General features: G+C 38.9%; 2 protein-coding genes across 5 annotated transcripts in view; one reads left to right on the forward strand and one right to left on the reverse strand.

Moving 5' to 3' along the window:
* The window catches only part of LOC140224212 (uncharacterized), an 87,187-nt gene that overhangs the window by 58,067 nt on the left and 6,582 nt on the right, over positions 1-22,538 (forward strand). For 2 of the 4 annotated variants that reach the window (XM_072297900.1, XM_072297903.1), the window contains exon 1: positions 21,567-21,827. The exons of the other annotated variants lie outside the window; for them this stretch is intronic. In XM_072297900.1, the coding sequence (XP_072154001.1) occupies positions 21,571-21,827 (257 nt within the window). In that variant the 5' untranslated portion in view covers positions 21,567-21,570. Of the gene's footprint in view, positions 1-21,566; positions 21,828-22,538 lie in introns of those variants that run through there. 4 annotated transcript variants of the gene reach the window in all.
* LOC140224211 (uncharacterized) lies at positions 14,080-18,548 on the reverse strand. The gene is made up of 9 exons (XM_072297896.1): positions 18,426-18,548; positions 18,001-18,314; positions 17,392-17,851; positions 17,041-17,166; positions 16,473-16,634; positions 15,732-15,992; positions 15,446-15,585; positions 14,735-14,947; positions 14,080-14,417 (listed from the first exon to the last, which is right to left on the reverse strand). Exons 1-9 carry the CDS (start codon positions 18,487-18,489, stop codon positions 14,211-14,213), a joined length of 1,947 nt encoding a protein of 648 aa, XP_072153997.1. The 5' UTR covers positions 18,490-18,548; the 3' UTR covers positions 14,080-14,210.

Here is a 22,538-nt window from a genome sequence, read left to right on the forward strand (position 1 = left end):
GAGCGGCAACATCAGGGGAAGCCAAAGGAAGGTATCCCCAGTCGCGAACAACAACAACCCGCCGCGACTGTTGAGGGCCACGAAAGGGGAGGAAGGGGTCGGGGTTCACTAGCGAACAACCCCCGACCAACTCGGGTGCGCGGGTGCGTCAGACCCGAATCCAAGGGAGGATCCCTGCGCCGCGAAGGCCCCACTGGTGAAAAGACCGAAACCGAAAAAATAAACGCACCGAAATAAAGACTGAACTAAAAAAATCAAGAAAAATTAGCCAGCGGGACCCAAAAAAAACGTCCAACAAAATCGCCTACTTTTTAACGTCCCGGAGCGGCACCGGCCAAGGCCGACGCCGCCCCGAGACGGAGGCAACGGCAACACGGGCGGCGGAAGAACGGAGATGGCTGAAAAGAAACGTCTCGGACCGAAGCGCCGCGCGGGCAGGCAAAATAAAGTACACCAAATATTACAGATCAAAATAAAGAATTCGCCACGCCTGGATGCAACGACGAGGCTTATCTGATGACGCGGGCTCTTATCGCCCGAGCACGCGAAACGTGATAAAAGCAACAGACCAAGTCAGCGGACAAAATCAAAACAATGGCGGAATACCGCCCTAGAGGCCCCATAGCCAGAGAAGAGTTCAAAAACAATAAGTAACAAAATGTCTCACACACGCTCTAACGAATTAAAATTTTTACATACTAATCATTTAAAATTACGTTCATAAAAAATAGCAATTCCTTTCCTAACAAAGAAACGAAAATAAACGAAAAGATTCCTATACAAAAACTTAAACTTACGTGGCAAGCCACGCAAAAACCGATAGGTCCACGATCGTAAAGAAACCGATCTTCCCTCCCCCAAGGTGTTATCCACAAGGCTTTTACTTACTTCCATGGTTGGTCCATAAAACAAGTCATAATCTGGGGTCAAAAAAACCAAAAATCTCCCCAATCCTTTCCCAAGCTCCATACGTGGCAGGCCACGCAAATGGCCGACGGGCCAACTCAAATTTAAAGATCAAAAAAATAACAGAAAGGTACAACCTGACGTTGAATCCAAGCGAGAAAAACGCAGTCCTGCCCGACATAAACACTCCGGCCACTTTTTACAGAAATTTTACCAAAAAAAACGCGAAATTTTAACCAGAAAATGCGGAGCTGTACAAAAGGCAGCCATCTCCGCTCACCGCGCTGACGTCACTCTTGTTGCTGAGATACCCCTTTCGCTCCCGGAACAATCGGATTCTGGGACGAGGGCAACAGTTCGGGGGAATCTGGCTCCGAGTCGCTTATGGGTATGAAGATGGATTCATCGATTGGCTTTTTGGACGTTTCCGGCTTTTTACGGTAAGGAAGGTTCCCTTTCGCCTGGGATGATCCACGCGATTTCAAAGCTAGAACATAAAACGACACCTGTTTAGTGTGGTGTACCTTTTGGGCCCGGTACGAAGTTTTGTTCCTACATTCAATTGTCACCTGTAATTACATGTACTTTGCCGACTGCAAAATATAATGTTTAACGAGCAGAGTTTCCATGGAGGAAATTAACATTTCTTTAGGACAATGAATTATTTCTACGGAAATGAAAGTTTGTAAGAAACTGTGTAAACATGTATTTTCGATTGCTGTATTCGATTCAACCTAAGCATTACTGGTTTTAAGGGAACCAAATTAATCAAACAATACAAATTCTTGTCGCAGAGAAAAAGCATTCTCTTACAGAAAAAATTAAAAGGCTGATAGAATCTGCAATTACAAGTGTCATTACTAGAGTACCATCCATATAGCATGATAGCCGCCCCTTATTGGGTAGAAGCGGCTTCCGTCAACTTGAGTGACGCGAAAGTTGAAGGCCCCTACTGTGAGCCTCGAAAAGACTTGAGGGTAGTATACAGGGTGAGCGAAAAGTCCCCGACCCCCTCTCTAACTTTTGAACGAATTGAGCTAAGGAAATGAAACTTTGGGAATGTTCCTATCTCAAAGGGGACCATCTTTTAAGGGGGTCAAAATTTTGGTCCCCCCCTCAGGGGGGGACAGGGGCCCCCCAACTTTTTTTTTTCAAATAGCAAACCCTATCTTGTGATACCTCATTCGAAAGAACATAAAAAACTAAGAATTTTGGCGCAAACCGCAGATCAATATCTTAATTTTTGACCGAGTTATGATAGGTCAAAGGTCAAATTTGACCTATTTTCAAAAAATCATAACTCCGGTTCAAATTATCGTAAAGAAAAAAATAAAACGGGAAAATTTACCAAATTGTGTTCGCTTTTACGTAAAAATTGCAGAAATCACTTCGATTTAATTTTAAGGGGGGGGGGGGGGGCTCGGACCCCCAAATACGTCAATTCAAAGGTCATTAAATTTTCCTGCGAAATAAGCCAATTTCCTCTGGATTTGCCTCCACAATATCTCAGTAAGGTCAAAATCAGTTCAACATTACGTTGGCAAGTCCCCAAATTTCGGGAAAAGTTAAAAAAACGAAATTTAAGGTGATTAAATTTGACCGTTTAAATTTCGTTTTTTTAACTTTTCCCGAAATTTGGGGACTTGTCAACGTAATGTTGAACTGATTTTGACCTTACTGAGATATTGTGGAGGCAAATCCAGAGGAAATTGGCTTATTTCGCGGGGAAATTGAATGACCTTTGAATTGACGTATTTGGGGGTCCGAGCCCCCCCTTAAAATTAAATCGAAGTGATTTCTGCAATTTTTACGTAAAAGCGAACACAATTTGGTAAATTTTCCCGTTTTATTTTTTTCTTTACGATAATTTGAACCGGAGTTATGATTTTTTGAAAATAGGTCAAATTTGACCTTTGACCTATCATAACTCGGTCAAAAATTAAGATATTGATCTGCGGTTTGCGCCAAAATTCTTAGTTTTTTATGCTCTTTCGAATGAGGTATCACAAGATAGGGGTTGCTATTTGAAAAAAAAAAGTTGGGGGGCCCCTGTCCCCCCCTGAGGGGGGACCAAAATTTTGACCCCCTCAAAAGATGGTCCCCTTCGAGATAGGAACATTCCCAAAGTTTCATTTCCCTAGCTCAATTCGTTCAAAAGTTAGAGGGGGGGTCGGGGACTTTTCGCTCACCCTGTACAATGTGTAATGCATACAAGGAGTGTGTGCCCTCCTCCTGCAGTATAGATGCCCAAGTAGTGTAATGCATACTAGGAGTGTGCCCTCTTCCTGCAGTACAGATGCCCAAGTAACAGAGGTTGCAACAACTTGCAACAGAATCGTTTGATTCTTGCAACTAAAATGGATTGATGTGCAGATTGCCTACTCTCTCCCCCGAAGGAGCTATCATTGTTGGAACTAATTGCAATTAAGTTGCGACATGTTTCAACTTCAAAGTATTGCTGGTTGCCTATCTTTAGATTTTAAATAACTTCGCTTCAGCAATTTTGCAATCTCAGCAGTTGGCAACTTTGTCTTCCGATCCGGCCTTATTGACCAAAAGTTTACCGAAAGTTGAAACTTTGTTGCAATTATTACGAACATTGTTTCAACTTGTTGCAACTTTTACATTGAAAAATGCTACTTGGGTGTGCTTCGGTAATAACCACATCGTCTGTCTAAGTGTTGGTGGCCTGCCAGGAGTATTCGTATCATATTAAGATGATGCTTAGTTACAAACTTACAGCCTTTTAGCTTTGTTGGCCCGTCGCGCCAGGATTTTCCTTTCGAGGATGAAGCCTTCGCGTGGTCTTCAGAATCATCAGGGGGAAGGATGACTGTTGCCGTTAAATGGGTTGGCGGAGGATCTTCAAAGGCCGTAGTCCGGTATTGGTCATTGAAAAACGCCGTCATCTGCGCCTGAAACTCTAGCGCTAACTCCGCTTTCCGCTCTTTGAATCTTTTTTCCACTAGCTCCTCCAATTCTGTTTCTGTGATGCCTGCAAAAATGATCAGGGTAAATTCCTACTCTATGAGAAATGAAACCCAAATGCCCTTGCCCACTACTTGAGCATAGTGATTTACGCTAATTCCATTGTTACGCATCCGCGTTAAAAAAAGGTTTTTCGAAAAGACTATGTTGTCTCGAGGTGAAAGGAATTTTCCAGGAAAACTGCTCTCTACGAAAAATTACTTCACTGCTTGAAGGGGAACGCTTCGTTGCAACTTTCTTAAGAAGTAGTGTCCGCTTCCTCGTCAGGAGGCGGCAACCAATCGGCCCGTCCCACATCACCCCTTGAGGAAAGAGTTTACAGTGTAGCTAGAGTTGGGGCTCAGCTCTTTATAATGGAAATGTACTTACGTGATGGTTGTTTTTCCTCGGATGATGATGAAGCTATCTTCTTCATTTCGCTGACCCGCGAATACTTGTCGTGAGGAGCTAGCTCCCCTCTGGGAATTGAGGGTTTCGTTCTCGTTAAGCCTTTCCCCGTTTTATATGTGTTCACGGGATCCAGATTGCAGAATAAGTTCGTAGGTTTCGTCGAAAATATTACATTGGTCAGACAAATTCGCCTGTCGGCTATTGAACGGAACGCCTTCACTCGCCATTTGGCGTCTCCGTTGGATAAGTAGTACATGTGAATTTTCTCCCCCGCGGGGCCTTTTGTCAAGTTGAAAGTTTTTCTCAAGAACCGTTCGATGTTAACCACGCTCTGAAACACAAATACATTCCTAACCTAATAAATGATGCTTTTGGTAATTGAATAATACCAAATAAAGAACTCACTTTTTAGAGAATATTAGGCTTCTGTTTTTCGGAAAAAATAAAGGGTTTACAAAGGATTAAGTCACTAAAAAACAGGGATTGGACAGATCCACAACTTTTTCTGCAACTTTTTACTGTGAGAACTAAGACAACAAAAATTCATATAGTTCCATGGTAACCCCTTCCACCGTGGCCCAGACCGTCCCAGCTGATAAGTCTTAATGGCGGGAACATCCCGGCCCGCCTTGAACCCCGAAGGGATCAAGACGAGTAGGATGACCCGCCCTACTGACGCAGCTGAGACAGCCCGAGCCCCGGAGGCAGGGGTCCCGAACCGTTGCTAACATCTACGCACTGGGACTCGTGCAAAAATATTCCCGGCATCGTCAATATCCAATGTGCCCCAAAGCGATTCCTCGAACGCTGCTTCAATTAAATCTCTTCCAACGGTCCTTTGGAGATTCGGATTTGGAGATTGGAGATTCCTTTGCACGTTAGACCCCGGCTCGACAGGTCTGGAATCTAAATGCCTCCTTTGTCCTGGTAGTCGTGCGGAAGAGTCAAGCACTCCCAATTGGGAGAGGAGATACCCCCTGCCCCTTGGCAGTCGTGAGGGTCCAGCGGAAGTTGTATTCAAGGACCGGTTGGCCCCCCGGCCTAATGAAGGCTCTGGGTCATCCGAACCAAATGTCGGATGGACAGCATAAAAAATCTCATCCAATATACGATCTTTGATTACCGTTGTTAATGGCACTCTGCAATAGGGGCATTCGTCACTTGTCAGCTGTTGACGACATGAGCCGCAGACATAATGTCCATTTGCACACTTTACGAACGGTGGCCGCAGAGGATGATCAAGTATATCGCATTTGTTGTTTTCAAAAATTTTTGTAATAGTGGTCCGCAATGGCGGTTTCTTGGAGTTCTGTTGCTCAGTCACTGTGAACACAGAAACAAAGGGGGTAAGGGAAGGGAACGGGATACACGTAAAGGATAGAGCAACAATTACAATTGTTTGTTTGAAGTCTCCTTATCTTTCTCCCTTTGGAGATGTGAGATAACCGCAACCTGGTTCCCGTAGAACCATTGATCGAATTGCAATGTTGCTTGTAAGAGGAAATTGGAGGAGAGATCCAAACGGTGAGGGGCGGAATTTGTGGGAGACACCTTATGTTCCTCAAGGAAGGGAGGGGAGAACACACTGGTCGATGGAGCGGAGGGGGGGGAAGACACACTGGTCGATGGAACGGAGGGAGAGGAAGACACACTGGTCGATGGAGCGGAGGGAGGGGAAGACACACTGGTCGATGGAGCGGAGGGAGGGGAAGGCACACTGGTCGATATGGGAGATGGGTGAGTAGATACTGACTTCTCGTTATTGCTCATCTTGAACATAGAGTAGATTTCATTTATTACGAGAAGGCTAAATTAACTATTGAGAACTACCCAATGGCAGAGCATACAATTTTACCACCGGTCTTTTGTACACTCCGTTGGGAGTTTTGACTTCTACTACTCCCCTGTTGTTATCTTTCCCTGGAAATGTACGTAAGACTCGGCCTCGAGTCCATTTTAAGGGGGGGCTTTGAGGATCATGGAGAAGAACCAATGTTCCCTCCTCCAGATTCCCGGCTTGTTCCAACCACTTCCCTCGTGGTTGGAGTGTATGAAGGTACTCAAGGTGCCAACGTTGCCAAAATTGTTGGGCATACAACTCCACCAAATTCCACCTATGCAGAAATGGTGGACTTTCCGTGTCATATTGCCTTTCTGGTAACGCTACTAATGGCCGACCAATTAAGAAATGGCCAGGGGTGAGAACCTGATAATCACGTGGGTCAGAGGAGAGTGGAGTGAGAGGACGTGAATTTAGAATAGCCTCAATACGGGCTGTCAACGTTTGAAACTCCTCTTGAGTTAATACACTATCACCCATCACCCGTTTCAGGTGTAGTTTAAAACTTTTTACTGCAGCTTCGTACAGACCCCCCAAATGGGGCCCTAATGGTACATTGAAGCGAAATTCCACTCTGTTATTGTGAGAAAACAATATTAAATTTGGGTCCTCTGACGTAATTAATTTTAAAAATCTATTTGCCGCTCCCTGGAAATTGCTAGCATTATCACAATAAATATATGCCGGTTTGCCTCGTCTACTGACGAAGCGCTGTAACGCAGCGACGAAAGCATCGGTACTCAATTTTGAGACCATTTCTAGATGAATTGCCTTGGTGCTCATGCACACAAAGACACAGACATAGACTGGAGAAATAATCGCATATCGAAGCTGATGCAATTTTACATTGAAATGGCCACAAAAGTCCAATGCCGTTCTGTGGAATGGGGGACTCTGCTGAACTCTTTCAGCTGGTAAATCACCCATTAAAGGAGTTTTGTTTCTAGGTTGTACCTTAAAGCAATAAATACATGACTGAAACACTGATCGAGTCAATCCTCTTGATGCCATTATCCAGAATCTCTGACGTAACAGAGATTGCAGGAGTTGCGGAGGAGCGTGCATGTTGTCCTTATGGTATTTTTCAACCAAAAGGCGCACTAAGCGGTGTTTTGATGGTAGTATTATCGGATACCGCGCTGATTCTGGGAGAGGGGCATGCGTTAATCGACCCTGAGCATGAATTAAACCATCCACGCCAATATATGGTGCCAATCGTTTGAGTGGTTTAGATTTATTTGTTAATTTTTCACCTCGTTTTAGGCGGTCGATGTCTCCCCCAAAACTCTCTTTCTGAATCAAGAATAGAGTTTTATTTTCAGCGACTAGAAATTCCTCCACTGTAATGGGTCCTTTTTTAATGACACGGTCATGACGTATTAAGAAACGTAAAACATAAGCAATTGCTCTCACTACCTTATTCCATGAAGAAGATTGTGGAAATTTAATTTCTATCTTTTCTTCTTGAGCTGTTATTAATACCGTGTTAAACTTTTTTAACTCTGGTAATTTTCCATCGGATGGAACTATTCGTAACTGCTCTGGCCAAAGTTCTTCCTTTACTTTTAACCAAGGTGGACCATTCCAATACAGAGGGTGATCTTTCAATTCACTAGGCATTATTCCTCGTGACGCGACATCTGCCGGATTCAAGCGGCCTTCAACATGACCCCATCTCACTGTTTCTGTTAAATTTTCAAGTTTTTTTCTGTTTTTTAATGTATAGGACCTTTAGACAATTTTTTCGAAGGTTGGGGATTGGGACTGCGGTGGTCTTGGACGGTGAATCTTTTTTTTTTTCATCAATTTGAGCAATGAAATAAGGATTTTTCTTCCGTCAACTAGGCAAGCTGGAAAGTAGTGTCTGAATTTTCCATTGGCTCAATGGTGGTTCATTAAAATGAATCTGCCATATGTGTAGCCTCCTCTGGGCGCCACCAGGGTGTATGGGCGCGTCGACCCCCTTGGGGAAGGGGGCTTCGCGCCCCGCGCCGTCGCAGCACCAACCCTCTCAAAAATCCATATTATCTATCCATCTCGAAAGGCAAACTTGACGGCTGAACCATAACTACAATGGGCTCTTAAAATCCAAACCTACTACGATAGGGTAAAGAATCCTCACGTAACGTTAATAACCCTTCAAGTTGAGATGGGCAATGAATTGTTTCCAGTGAAAAGAATATATTATGAAGACGTCATTAAGTGGGGGCTCCCATAAAAATTAGATAGGATTATTCTATGAAGAAATAATTAGGCGTTGGGGATACGCAGCACAACATACAGAACAAATTAGACATTTCTTACATTCCTTTTTTTTTTGGATGAATCTAAATTTCAAAGGCTACTTTTCACCTGACATAATTCACGAATGAATATTTTCCCAATTTCCCTATTGGAATCTAAACAAAATATCAACGAAAATGAGAAAAGAGGGATTTTTAAAATTCTAAAAAACAACGAAATTGAATATCTTCTTATGTCACTATTAATTGAACATATCCAACTGTATAAATAAAAGTTTAAAAAATTAAATAATTTCATTTTCTTTTGTCGGGAATATTTACCTGAAACAATTGAATATGTTGAATTCTTTCTTGATTTAGATGAAAGTGGCGGGATTAATTCATCCCCGCCCCTAAAGGCACCCGGTAGCCGATGGCCCTTTAACGGCAGTTTATTGGCCGATTCCATGGCACTTTTTCTTGAGTATATTAAATTTTGTAAAATAGTCGTTCTCAACTTTTAATATTTTTAAGTTTAATTTGAAGAGAATCGCCTTCCTACATTAAACATTCTCGATACTTTTTTAAAATTTTGGGTGTGCAGAAGGTAATCAAATAAATATTCCAATGAGATGTGACATGTATAGGGTAGAAGTCTAAGTTTTAAAAAAAATGATACATGTTTAAAATGTGTCTTCAAAAAAATATTTATCTTGAACTTTGAAATGTAAGTTCATAAAATAAATATGTCATAAGAAATATGTCAAAAGAAAAAAAGAGAAAATTGTATTGCAATTGTCGTAGTCGTTGCGTTTCTATGAAACTTTTCATTAGGAAAAAAGTAGGAAAATAGTAGAATTATATAGACTTTTCAATTAGCCAACATGGAATTAACTTGGTTAAAAATGAATGAAAACATAAAGGTAATCGTGGCGAAAAATGAAAATTTTATTGCTTTATGCCATTGAGTGAGAATCAGCGTAAATAAGTTACGCTTTTTAAAGGCTGCAGTCATTGGAAAATTATTCTGATGACGACGGTTCTTCTCTGGCTTCCTGGGGTTGATCTTTTAAAAAAATGTTTAAATCTTCTTCCGTGACCGTCTCGTTTTTGTCTCTCAGGTCCATAATTTTCTTTTTTCGAAGACTTGTAGGCCGCAGCTTTCGGAGAGCCTCCCTTACAACTTTCTTTGGGACTTTACCCGTAACAGGTTGACTCTGGAAAGGAAATTGAGATTATTTCATTTAAAATGTAAATCAAAAAGTACGGTTAAGAAATTTCCTATCAATATGGGAAAAGCAGGGATCGAATTGGAATGTACAACATACTTTTAACATGGTTCTTTCTTTTACCAAGTATGTATCCGTGTACTCTATTTTTCAAATTAAATACAATACTGGCAATGATGTTAAAAAGAGAATAATATAGATGAGTATTAACGTATTTATTCTCCTTGAAACAGGACAATAGATGTTACACACTAATCGAATACTTAATAAATTCGACTTAATTAATCACTTACGAGATCGACAGCATCAGAACAGGCAGCAACATCAATTTTTTGTTTCTTCGATGGTCCAGGAGGAGGTGATGGTACGTAGGCTACCGTAAAATCTATTTCATCTTCGGAGGGAGATGATTCATTATGTTCAAGACTATCCTTGAACAACGGGGACCCCCTTTCCGGTGAGGTGGCAGGCCCTGGCGGTAGACGGAACCCACTTTGGGGATCAATCTGGGAAAATGGAATTAATTGCTTTGTGAATAAATCGTTGATCCAATGATGTGAAACCGAAATTTTTCCCCACCAGCATACTTTTTATTCAAGGCCCTAGGATTACTTCAGAAGGTACTTAAGAAGGGTTGATGACCCTCCGAACCCCCCAATAATTTTTTATGCACCCCTAGGGGGGTTTCTCCTAAAACGTCTTCTTGAACAAGGGAAACCCTTGTCGGTGTACGAGGAGAAAGTTCAACCCCTTGAGGGGTGGAATTTTTCTTTTCGGGGGTTGGTAGGTCTACGTAAATGGGTAGAGGGTGATTTCCGAGGAAATGGTAGAAAATGGAATGGGTCTTCCGGGAACTCCCCTCTTCATGGGTCCTTCCGAAGTACCCTAACATTCATGGGAGGAAAGGCGATCTAAACGTCGTTTTCGAAAAAGGAAATTTTTCCCCACCAGGATACTTCTTATTGACAACCCTAGGATTCCCTTAGAGAGTAATTAAGAAGGAATGGTGACCCTCTGAACCCCTAAAAAATTTTTTCCACACCCATAAGGATAGTTTTCCTGGAGAGTGTTCATGAACAAGGGAATCGGTTGTCCATGTGCAGGGAGGCGGTGTAACCCCTCGGGGGGGGGGGGTGGAATTTTTCACACGGGGGGTTGGTAGGTGTACCTACATGCCTAGAGGGTGATCTTTGACAAAGTGTTGGAAACAGTTTCGTGACACGATTTGTTCAGTATCTTCCATTTTTGAAACATAAGTTTCAAAAATGGAAAATATTCAATATTCTTTAAATTACGTCTTCGTAGAGGAAAAACGTCATTTGATATTCATCCCTACCACAAAAGGGACCCGGTGGAACCATTAAATAACTTTTTCCACACCCCTAAGAAAAGTTTTCCTGAAGAGTGTAAATTAACAAGGGAACGGTTTGTCCATGTACAAGGAGGAAGTTAAACTCCTCGGGGGGGTGGAAATTTTCATTTCGGAGGTTGGTAGGTGTACCTACATGCCTAGAGGGTGATTTGCGACAAACTGTTAGAAAATGACACCGGTCTTCCGGGAACTCGGCTTTTCTCAGGTCCTCCCAGAGCACCCTAACATTCATGTGGGGGAAGGCGATCTTATTTTGGTTTTCGAAAACCGAAATTTTTCCCCACCAGCATACTTTTTATTCAAGGCCCTAGGATTACTTCAGAAGGTACTTAAGAAGGGTTGATGACCCTCCGAACCCCCCAATAATTTTTTATGCACCCCTAGGGGGGTTTCTCCTAAAACGTCTTCTTGAACAAGGGAAACCCTTGTCGGTGTACGAGGAGAAGGTTCAACCCCTTGAGGGGAGGAATTTTTCTTTTCGGGGGTTGGTAGGTCTACGTAAATGGGTAGAGGTTGATTTCCCAGGAAATGGTAGAAAATGGAATGGGTCTTCCGGGAACTCCTCTTTTCATGGGTCCTTCCGAAGTACCCTAACATTCATGGGAGGAAAGGCGATCTAAACGTCGTTTTCGAAAAAGGAAATTTTTCCCCACCGTGATACTTCTTATTGACAACCCTAGGATTCCCTTAGAGAGTAATTAAGAAGGATTGCTGACCCTCCGAACCCCTAAAAAATTTTTTCCACACCCATAAGGATAATTTTCCTGGAGAGTGTTCATGAACAAGGGAATCGGTTGTCCATGTGCAGGGAGGCGGTGTAACCCCTCGGGGGGGGTGGAATTTTTCACACGGGGGGTTGGTAGGTGTACCTACATGCCTAGAAGGTGATCTGTGACAAAGTGTTGGAAACAGTTTCGTGACACGATTTGTTCAGTATCTTCCATTTTTGAAACATAAGTTTCAAAAATGGAAAATATTCAATATTCTTAAAATTACGTCTTCGTAGAGAAAAAACGTCATTTGATATTCATCTCTACAACAAAAGGCACCGGTGGAACCATTAAATAACTTTTTCCACACCCCTAAGAAAAGTCTTCCTGGAGAGTGTAAATTAACAAGGGAACGGTTTGTCCATGTACAAGGAGGAAGTTAAACTCCTCGGGGGGGTGGAAATTTTCATTTCGGAGGTTGGTAGGTGTACCTACACGCCTAGAGGGTGATTTGCGACAAACTGTTAGAAAAAGACACGGGTCTTCCGGGAACTCGGCTTTTCTCAGGTCCTCCCAGAGTACCCTAACATTCATGTGGGGGAAGGCGATCTTATTTTGGTTTTCGAAAAACGAAAATTTTTTCCCACCAGGATCCTTTTTATTCAAGGCCCTAGGATTACTTCAGAAGGTACTTAAGAAGGGTTGATGACCCTCCGAACCCCCCAATAATTTTTTATGCACCCCTAAGGGTGTTTCTCCTGAAAGGTGTTCTTGAACAAGGGAAACCCTTGTCCGTGTACGAGGAGACGGTTCAACCCCTTGAGGGGTGGAATTTTTCTTTTCGGGGGTTGGTAGGTCTACGTAAATGGATAGAGGGTGATTTCCGAGCAAATGGTAGAAAATGGAATGGGTCTTCCGGGAACTCCCCTTTTCATGGGTCCTTCCGAAGTACCCTAACATTCTTGGGAGGAAAGGGGATCTTAACGTGGTTTTCGAAAAAGGAAATTTTTCCCCACCACCATACTTTTTATTGACGACCCTAGGATTCCTTTAGAGAGTAATTAAGAAGGGTTGCTGACCCACCGAACCCCTAAATAATTTTTTCCACACCCATAAGGATAGTTTTCCTGGAGAGTGTTCATGAACAAGGGAACCGCTTGTCCATGTACAGCCAGGAGGTGTAACCCCTCGGGGGGGTGGAATTTTTTCACATCGGGGGTTCGTAGGTGTACCTGCATGGCTAGAGGGTGATCTGTGACAAACTGTTGGAAATAGTTTCGTGACACTATTTGTTCAGTATCTTCCGTTTTTGAAATATAAGTTTCAAAAATGGAAAACATTCAATATTCTTTAAATTACGTCTTCGTAGTGGAAAAACGTCATTTGATATTCATCCCTACCCCAAAAGGCACCCCGTGCCTATGGCCCTTTTAACTCCCGAAATTTGGCAAGTTTCTTGCCTCTTCTTGTTGAGTATCTTCAATTTTTGGAAAAAAAAATTTGAAAGGTCGGAAAGTATTCGGTATGTTTTTCTTACGTCTTGGTAGAGGAAAAAAAATCACTTGATATTCATCCCCGCCCATAAGGGCACCCCGTGCCGATGGCCCTTTCAACTCCCGAAATTTGGCAAGTTTCTTGCCACTTTTTGTTGAGTATCTTTAATTCTTGGAAAAAAAAATTTTAAAGGTCGGAAAGTATTCGGTATGTTTTTCTTACGTCTTCGTAGAGGAAAAAAAGTCACTTGATATTCATCCCCGCCCCAAAAGGCACCCCGTGCCGATGGCCCTTTTAACTCCCGAAATTTGGCAAGTTTCTTGCCACTTTTTGTTGAGTATCTTTAATTCTTGGAAAAAAAAATTTTAAAGGTCGGAAAGTATTCGGTATGTTTTTCTTACGTCTTCGTAGAGGAAAAAAAGTCACTTGATATTCATCCCCGCCCCAAAAGGCACCCCGTGCCGATGGCCCTTTTAACTCCCGAAATTTGGCAAGTTTCTTGCCACTTTTTGTTGGGTATCTTTAATTCTTGGAAAAAAAATTTTAAAGGTCGGAAAGTATTCGGTATGTTTTTCTTACGTCTTCGTAGAGGAAAAAAAGTCACTTGATATTCATCCCCGCCCCAAAAGGCACCCCGTGCCGATGGCCCTTTTAACTCCCGAAATTTGGCAAGTTTCTTGCCTCTTTTTGTTGAGTATCTTCAATTTTTGGAAAAGTAAGTTTGAAAGTCGGAAAGTATTCGATATGTTTTTCAATGTATTTTAGACATTTCGGAATTACATATTTGTAAATGGGATTCCGGATTTGGAACTCCTTTTTGAATGGAGTTTGTCTACGTTTCATTTTAAAAAAATGGAAAAAGTAATTATTTCAGGGAATAAAATAAGTCAAAATTCAAATAAAAAATATCGTATATTTTCTTGTTTATTCTTCAAATAATATCATTCCTTTTTGAATGGAGTTTCTGTACGTTTCGTTTTAAAAAAATTGAAAATGTGATTATTTAAGAGAATTACATGAGTCCAAATTCGAATACAAAATATCATAAATTTTCTTGATTTAATCTTCGGATGATGTTTCCTCTTCTTCCTCTTCTTGTGTTTCTGATTGTACTACGGATAAAAGCTGGTTCAGAATCTCCTCCGTCAAGCATTGGTCTTCCTTTCTTAACTTCATAATTTTCTTCTTCCTAGCAGACGTCGGACGCAGCTTGGAAAGCGACTCCTCCACTACTTCCTTTCCGGTTTTCCCGGATTTAGGATCGACCTAAAACAAAAAATTGAATTTGTTAAGTAGGAAATGTAGATAATGAAACAGAGTTAATAATGTAGATGATCATACGGGAATAAATAAAGGATAAAGTAGTAGGAAAAACAAATATGCCGCTTCGACGTTCCAATTTTCCATTTTTCGGTAGGGAAAATATTCGGAGACGTAAAAGATTTTATGAAGAGAAGGTGGTACGTAACAGTAAATAAGGGAAATTAATCATGTATTTCGTCGTCGCGGAGGCGTGAGGGACACTAAAAGTAGAGGGCCATAAAGTAAATATCTGTAATTCAAGTCAGGGATTAATTACTTACAATGTCGTCGGCTTCAGAGAAAGACAGGCTCTTTATGACCTTTTTCTTCCTCCGAGGGAGGCTCGGAGTTGCCACATACGACGGCCCAGGAGATAATATGTGTTCTTCAGGAGTAGGAGAAGACGTTGATTCGTCATCATTAAAAATGGGGGGACCCCTTTCAGGGGATGTGGTTATCCCGGCCGGCAGTAGGAGACCGGTTACTGGATCGACCTGTTTGAAAAAAAAAAAATTGTCAACCGTTGATAGAAAACATACTTGAGAGAGAATTTAAAATAGGTTATTTAGGCAAAACTATTAATTTCCAAGTAATATAATTGTCATTGGCTCTATTTCTCGAAAACGGGAAATAAAGATTGGAAATATAACGACAAATGTATCGAAGAATGGTCAATATAAAATTATTTAATGCTTTCCAGAATCTTGAATACTTACAATTTTCAATATATTGGAAAACATCCATTACTTGGATTTTTTAATATATTTAAAAAACTCGATTAGTTTTCTTTTTCCGGTATATTCAAAGTATGGGTGATATACAAATTCAAAATATTCAAAAAAAGGAAACGTAAGTAACATCTAAATAAGGAAGACGTTAAGTTTCAAATGCATACGCCGACAATTAAAGAATACGAAAAACATCGTAAATATGTAAAATGAATTCATTCTAACGGATAGATGAATAATGAATCCTACTTCATATATCCATACCATGAGATCAGAGGGGGCAAATTCCAATTGGGCGATCTTAGAATCCAGTATCAGCACAATCTTTTCCCTTTCGATCGGCGCCTGTTGTAATACGAGATCAAGCAATTCTGAAATGTAGGCGTGGGTGTATGGCGATGGGCCTGAAAAAAAAAAAAAAAAAAAAAAAAAAAGGGAGTCATAAAATAAGAAAAAAATGAAGAGGAAACAGAATTAAACAATGTGGATTAACAGAAAGACAATGTTATCAGGAGAAGTAATAGAAACTGAAAGGAAGTAAAATTATTACCTGGACAATCACACAAATCGCGAGCCTCCACTAAAGGTCGGGGATCGAGGAGTACTCGTGGAATGGGGTGACTGAAAAACAAGTACATTTTCGACATCACATCGATTATTTGGAGGGTCATAGAAAAAGCCCGATAAGCGACTCGGCCGTCAGCAAATTCGTCAGCATCCCGAGAAACGACGTAATCGCGGAGTAACTCCGCCTTCTCCATTAACATGTCAAGATTCGCGACTGAATTTTCTGTATAGTCGGCAGGAGATACTGGAAAGAAAGAGAAAAAAAAAAATGGAATTTTTTGGGACAAAAAATAATCGTCTGCATGGGGTGACAAAAAAAAGAATTTGGGCTGTGACGACTAATGTTCAACATACGCTAAATGTTCAACATAAGAGGGGTCCAATATATTCTTGACCCATCACGCCTCGAATAAATTCAATATACTGACTACATGAGGGTGTTGGGGGCATGAGGTAAAAAGAAAAAAAAGAGGAGAGGAGAGAGACTGACTACATGAAGGTGTTGGGGGCAGGAGAGAAAAAAAAAAAAAGGGAGAGGGAGGTTTTTTTTTTTTTTCTCCCTGCCAAAAGACCACCACCATTTAATGTTTTATATTTCTGCGAAACGTCCCTTTTTTTTCTCTTTTTTCGGCAAGGGAGGCAGATAAGAAAAAAAAAAATTCTTGTCTACTATTATTTCGCTGTTCCTATTCTATGTTTATGATTTGTGTATGTTGATGATTACCGATTTCTTCATTTGGTTCGTGAAATGAGGGTAGTCCTTCATCTTCTATCACGAAGTTGCCTTCTTCCATTGGTTCATTGATGGACGCTTCCCCTTCGCTGTTTTCTACATGGAGCCTTATCTCTTGGTCGTCTTCTCCTCCATCCTCTGCCGGTGCCGGTCCTGGAATATGAGTATAGTCGTGATTATTTTGTACACTGTCACCTCGGAGGCCCTTGAATCAACACCATTATTTTTTAAATAATGAATATGTATAACAGATGTTCGATTCTTCAAAACTTTTTTTAAAAAAAAAAAAAAAAAAAAAAAAAAAAAAAAAAAGAGGATTTCCACGAGGATCGATGTATATGTTTTACTTTTTTTTTTTTTTTTTTTTTTTTTTTTTTTTTTTTCCCTTACTCAAATATCTTCATTTTACTCATTTTTACAACATTTTACACGATGTACGTTTTTGTCCCCTTCATTACGTCCATATCCCTCCCATATTCCTTATATTATTATGTTACACTTTTCTATCCTTTACAAGTCGTTTAATTTGTTTTCCTAATAAGGATACAGTAATCCTTACCCTTCTCCTCCGATGAGGGTTTTTCTCTTTCTCCTGTTCTCACTTTGTTTGCGGCTTTTTCTGCTTCCACCGTTGTACGACCTGTCTCCGTTTCCGTTCTCTTCGTAGGTTCCTTGGGCATTTCATCTAAACAGAAAACACATTCTATTCAGGTTTTTTTTTTTCCCCTCCCTATCAAAATTACTATATTAACACCTTCAATACTACAGTAATCAATGCCTTCGCAAGGACAATACTTTTTTCATTTTGAATATATTTAAGAAAAGAATTTTATTGGATGATTTTGTTTTGATTCTATGGTAAATTTTTTTTTTAACGCGTTTTGTGAAATTAAAAAACATCTATCCTTACCTTCGTCGTCTGATGATGGGATTCGCCTCGCCTTAAGGCGGCATTTTTGCCATTCTGTAATTTCCGGGGTTATCGATGTGGGTATTTTATACTTAAGCCTTTGAATTTTTCTAAGTTTCCTTTGGAAGGATCGGGTCTTGAGGGTTTTAATTCGAGTGTCACTAATTTGTTCCAGTTCGGTGATTGTCTCGTAGCAATCCGTAGTTGACCTCTCCCCCTTCATGGAACCTTTGTATTTTTTTTTTATTCCCAAAACGTTGACTTTTTCAAGTCCTCCGTCTCCGATATAGGCGTTTGTATGAGATCCCGTGACAATGTAAGCCGTTAGCTTTTCTCTGTTTTTCAGATAGTCTTCCCAAATACTTGTTAAGTATTTGGTTCGACCCGATGACAAGAATGCTATTTTGAAATTTTTTTTCTTTAGCACGAACCGTTGATGGTCAATGACCTTTTCTATTGCCTGAAAAAACAACAGAACCAATTATTATTCACTAATAAAATGACGAATTAGTAATTATTTCTTAATTTTTTTAATCTTAAGTGTTTCGTTAAAAATTTTTGTTATGGAGTTTAATAATCCTACTAAAATTGATTGAAACTGAAACTCACCAGTTGGAACATAGTTCGGCTATTTGTAGTTTTTATGAAATATCTACTTCCATCAAACAGCATTCCTTGGTTTTTTGATAATTCCGGTAACAGCACATCGTAAACCACTGATGGTAGCATTTGTTTTAGATTTCTACCGCAAGAAACGTTTCTAAGCTTCGAATCGTAGGCGTATATCATTATTTCATCATCATCTATCCCTACGTGGATTTTCGGCTGTTTCAGCTGGGGCACCAGGACGTCTCTGGTTTTTTTGCCCTCCCACATTGTTGTCCTTCTCATAATAATTATCTCCATGTCATCATGGTCATTTTCTGGAAAAAAAAAAAAAAACACATACATGAATATCGTAACATTTAGTATTCCAATTCCTAAATATATGAAATTATCATCTCGTCTTTTAACAGTATTTCACAAACACTTACTAGCCATATCATCTTTCTTTTTTTTTCGGTTTCTGCATTGTCCTACACATGTCTTCAGATTCATCGCTTCCCTCGGAATTCTGTCTCCGTTTCCTCTTCACCGGCGCCATTTTCTGAAAGAATTTTAAAAGAAGTAATTTTAGTTTTATATTGTTAAAAAGGGTTTATTCTTTCGTTGAAGAAGTAAAATTTAAATCATGTGTAATAGATAAATTCTTTAATATTATAAATTATCTCACAACTTAAATTCTTCAATATATTAAAAAATGTCCATTACTCCAAATCTTAAATATATTCAAAAATTCCCATCACCCTGATTCTTCAATATATTCAAAAATTCCCATCACCCTGATTCTTCAATATATTCAAAAATTCTCATTACCCTGATTCTTCAATATATTCAAGAAACATCAACACTCTAATTTTTTAATATAATCAAGAATGAAGATGACCAAAAAATCTTCAATATATTCAGAAATAATGATTACCGAAATTTTAAGTATAGTGAAAAATGTTGATTACCCCAAATCTTCGATATATTCAAAAATTCCCATTACCCTGATTCTTCAATATATTCAAAAATTCCCATTAACCCTGATTCTTCAATATATTCAAAAATTCCCATTAACCCTGATTCTTCAATATATTCAAAAATTCCCATTACCCTGAATCTTCAATATATTCAAGAACGTCAACACCCTAATTTTTAAATATAATCAAAAATGAAGATACAAAAAATCTTCAATATATTCAGAAATAATGATTACCCAAATTTTAAGTATATTCAAAAATTCCCATCACTCTCATTCTTCAATATATTCAAAAATTCCCATCTCTCTGATTCATCAATATATTCATAAATTCCCATCACCCTGATTCTTCAACATATTCAAAAATTCCCATCACCCTGATCCTTCAATATATTCTAAATAATCATCACTTATTTTCTTCAATATATTCAAAAATGTTCATTTCATAACTTCTTCAACAATGTTGCAGATCCAAACTCTACCCTCTTTGGGTATATTTAACAATGCTCTTCAATTTTCTTAATTAAAACGATAAACTGTAATAATTCATATTTTAATGGAATCAATAGTCTTGGTTATTATAATCATTTAATTTATTCTGGAATTGGGATTATGATTATAGACTATCTAGACGAAAGGAATGAAAAAACTCGTGAGAAAGGAATCAACTCATTTGACGATTCAACTGATGAAGACATGTTTAAACTGCGGTGTCCAGATAAGACTCCACCTAAAATTCAACTGACACATAAATACATTAGTCTCCTTCATGAAAACGTTGAAATTACCTCGCCAGACATCTAAGTGAGGCCCTTACTTAAGAGACTAATATGTAATATATTCCCAAACATGTCTTACTTCCCTTTTGCTAACGTCTCTTTAAATGCTTCTTCAGTTAACACAGTTTTCCCTCGAATTCCTTTGAAATCCATCTTTGTATTGTCCAACTTTCCCTCATTTTGTCCATGACGTTGTAATTTAATTAAAATACAAATTTTAACTGTATCCCTTACATATTGCTTTCCTCTTAACGTAGGAGAGTCAGTCACGAATAAGTGATACATCAAAAAAGTCACATCGAATTCGGAAGCCACATTAGTTCTTTTTCATTCTTAAAGAGAAATTAGTCACTCTACATCGTAAGTGACTACATGGCTTCACTGTGAGGAAAGAATCAATTTTAACTCCATATAGGAAGTTACATACCTATAAAAAACTATTTTCCGTTACCCCCTTCTCTATCAACCAATTACTTAAACTCCCATCTTTACATGGAGTGTTAAACGTAATGGTCCATTCTTCTTATTTTTGACGAAACCCCAATATCCTCCATCCATATAATTGTATTCATCGTTAATAGTCACAATTGTAATAGTAATTACCCACGTTATATCCACGTGGTGATAGCCTATTAATAAGGGTAGTGGGACTTTTCCTTTTTAAATTCTTACCTTTTTCCGTTGAAGAATATACACGAAAGAAGATGAAGACAGATTTCTAACGAATCAACTATAAATTAATATAAGAAACAGATTTCTATAAGAAAACTAGAATTTTGCATAAAAAAAAAACGAAATTTCAAGGAACACTTTCCGACTTCAGTACAATTTTAGGGTTATGAACAAAATATTAAAGATGATCAACGGATTAATTCATCGATCAGCTGTATGATTGATATATATGTAGCTTCCGCATCAGGTGATTAATGACTTTCCTTTTCGCGGGAAATTTGAAAACACCATTATGTTTACACTTACTAGGAAACGAATGGGTTCCATATCTAATTTAGTATGACGCTTCCGTAGAGTCGTAATTTTCATTTTTCAATCTATATTTTCCTATTTTCTCCCTAATGCCATTTTAAAGTAATGACTTATTACTAAATAATAACGACGAACGTGATGTTAACTGATAATTGTAGAGGTTAGGGATCATTGGTGTTTCCCGCCCTTCTTCATACCGGTTAATTATGAAATCGATGGGAGGTTATCTTATTATGTATAACTCTTATTTTCTCCAAGGGGCTTATTAACATTTCGAACCGAATTTATCATCATATCCATTTATTTAAAATAGGAGATTATGAATAAGTTTCATCCATATTCTATTACTCTCCATATTATATTCATGAGATGATATGAAAAACAGAGTCAAACGATCCATCGAATTTTCCGTTTTTTTTTTCACAACGGGGGTTAATTTTCCCGCCTTAATTTCGTGGCGCCATATTTAAAACGGAAATCGATATAGAGATGTATCGCCTCGAAATGAAACTGTTTCAGCATTTCCTGTAAGACATCCGTTTCTCCTTCAACCCCCCTGAGTGGGGTGGATGAATGAATGGGAAAACGAAAATCGATATAGAGATGTATCGCCTCGAAATGAAACTGTTTCAGTATTTCCGGTAAGATATACGTTTCTCCTTCAACCCCCATGAGTGGGGTGGATGAATGAATGGGAAACTTCACCCCTGAAACGTACCTACCGCAGACTTTACTTCCGTTATCTAAGAAGCCTGCCTATTCTGATGAAGCAGTTTATTGTTAAATTGTCTTAAAAATAGCTTCATTTCTACTTTTAATTTTTTTTTCCAAAGTGATTACTGGTGAACCAATATGACTGATTTAACTATTATTATTTGCTTAAAAGAGTTGATAGTGGCAGCTGAAATCTACGACCCTAAGCAACTGTTTAGTGATGTGAAGTGCTTACTAGCAAGTTTTTCAGTATTTGTTGATTCTTGGACGGATATTTTGTGCTATGTAAGGCAAGTTTTAAAGTCGCAGGCGGTAAATCCTACGTTTTCACCAGAGGATCGAATAATATTAGCCGCCGTTTTGTCCTTTTCCGTTAGGAAGGCAGCTGAACAAAGGTACATATTTCTTTCACTAAGTAATGCAATAATATATTCTGGGAAAAACATTTAAAACGTCCATTTTAAGATTCTTCTTTTTTATAATATATATTCTAAAACCTTGTGGACGAAAAAACGTCCATTTTAAGATTCTTCATTTTTATAATATATATTCTAATACCTTGTGGACAAAGTAGTATGTATATACAATTTTTCACCTGCCAATTCAATGGAATCCTTCAATAAATTCAATAATGATGAATAATTTAATTTTTAAGTATATTTAAAAAAAACATAATTGAAAATCTTCAATATATTCAAGAAAATGATTACTTATATTCTTCAATATATTTAAGAATTATGCAGACTCTAAATTTTGAATATATTCAAAATTGAAGATTATTGAAAATCTTCAATATATTCAAAAATAATGATTATGCACATTCTTCAACATATTTAATAATGTTGATGAGTGTAATTCTTTAAATTATTCAAAAATTATCACGACTTTAATTCTTCAATATTTTCGCAAACATGTACCTCTCTCATCTAAAACTATAAAGGAGAGGCCCCAATTTTGTACCCAATGTTTCAGCGACTTCCCGAAGGCAGATTTCCTTGAAACTTTGTACGCATGTGCGGTTCGTGCTGAAGGGGTGCAATTCGTCGTCCGATTTTCGAAATTTTGATTCTAAGGGTTGAAAACACGCTAAAATAGGGTGACTCGTG

This window comes from Bemisia tabaci, chromosome 3 (genome assembly GCF_918797505.1).
Source record: "Bemisia tabaci chromosome 3, PGI_BMITA_v3".
Classification (NCBI taxonomy): domain Eukaryota; kingdom Metazoa; phylum Arthropoda; class Insecta; order Hemiptera; family Aleyrodidae; genus Bemisia; species Bemisia tabaci.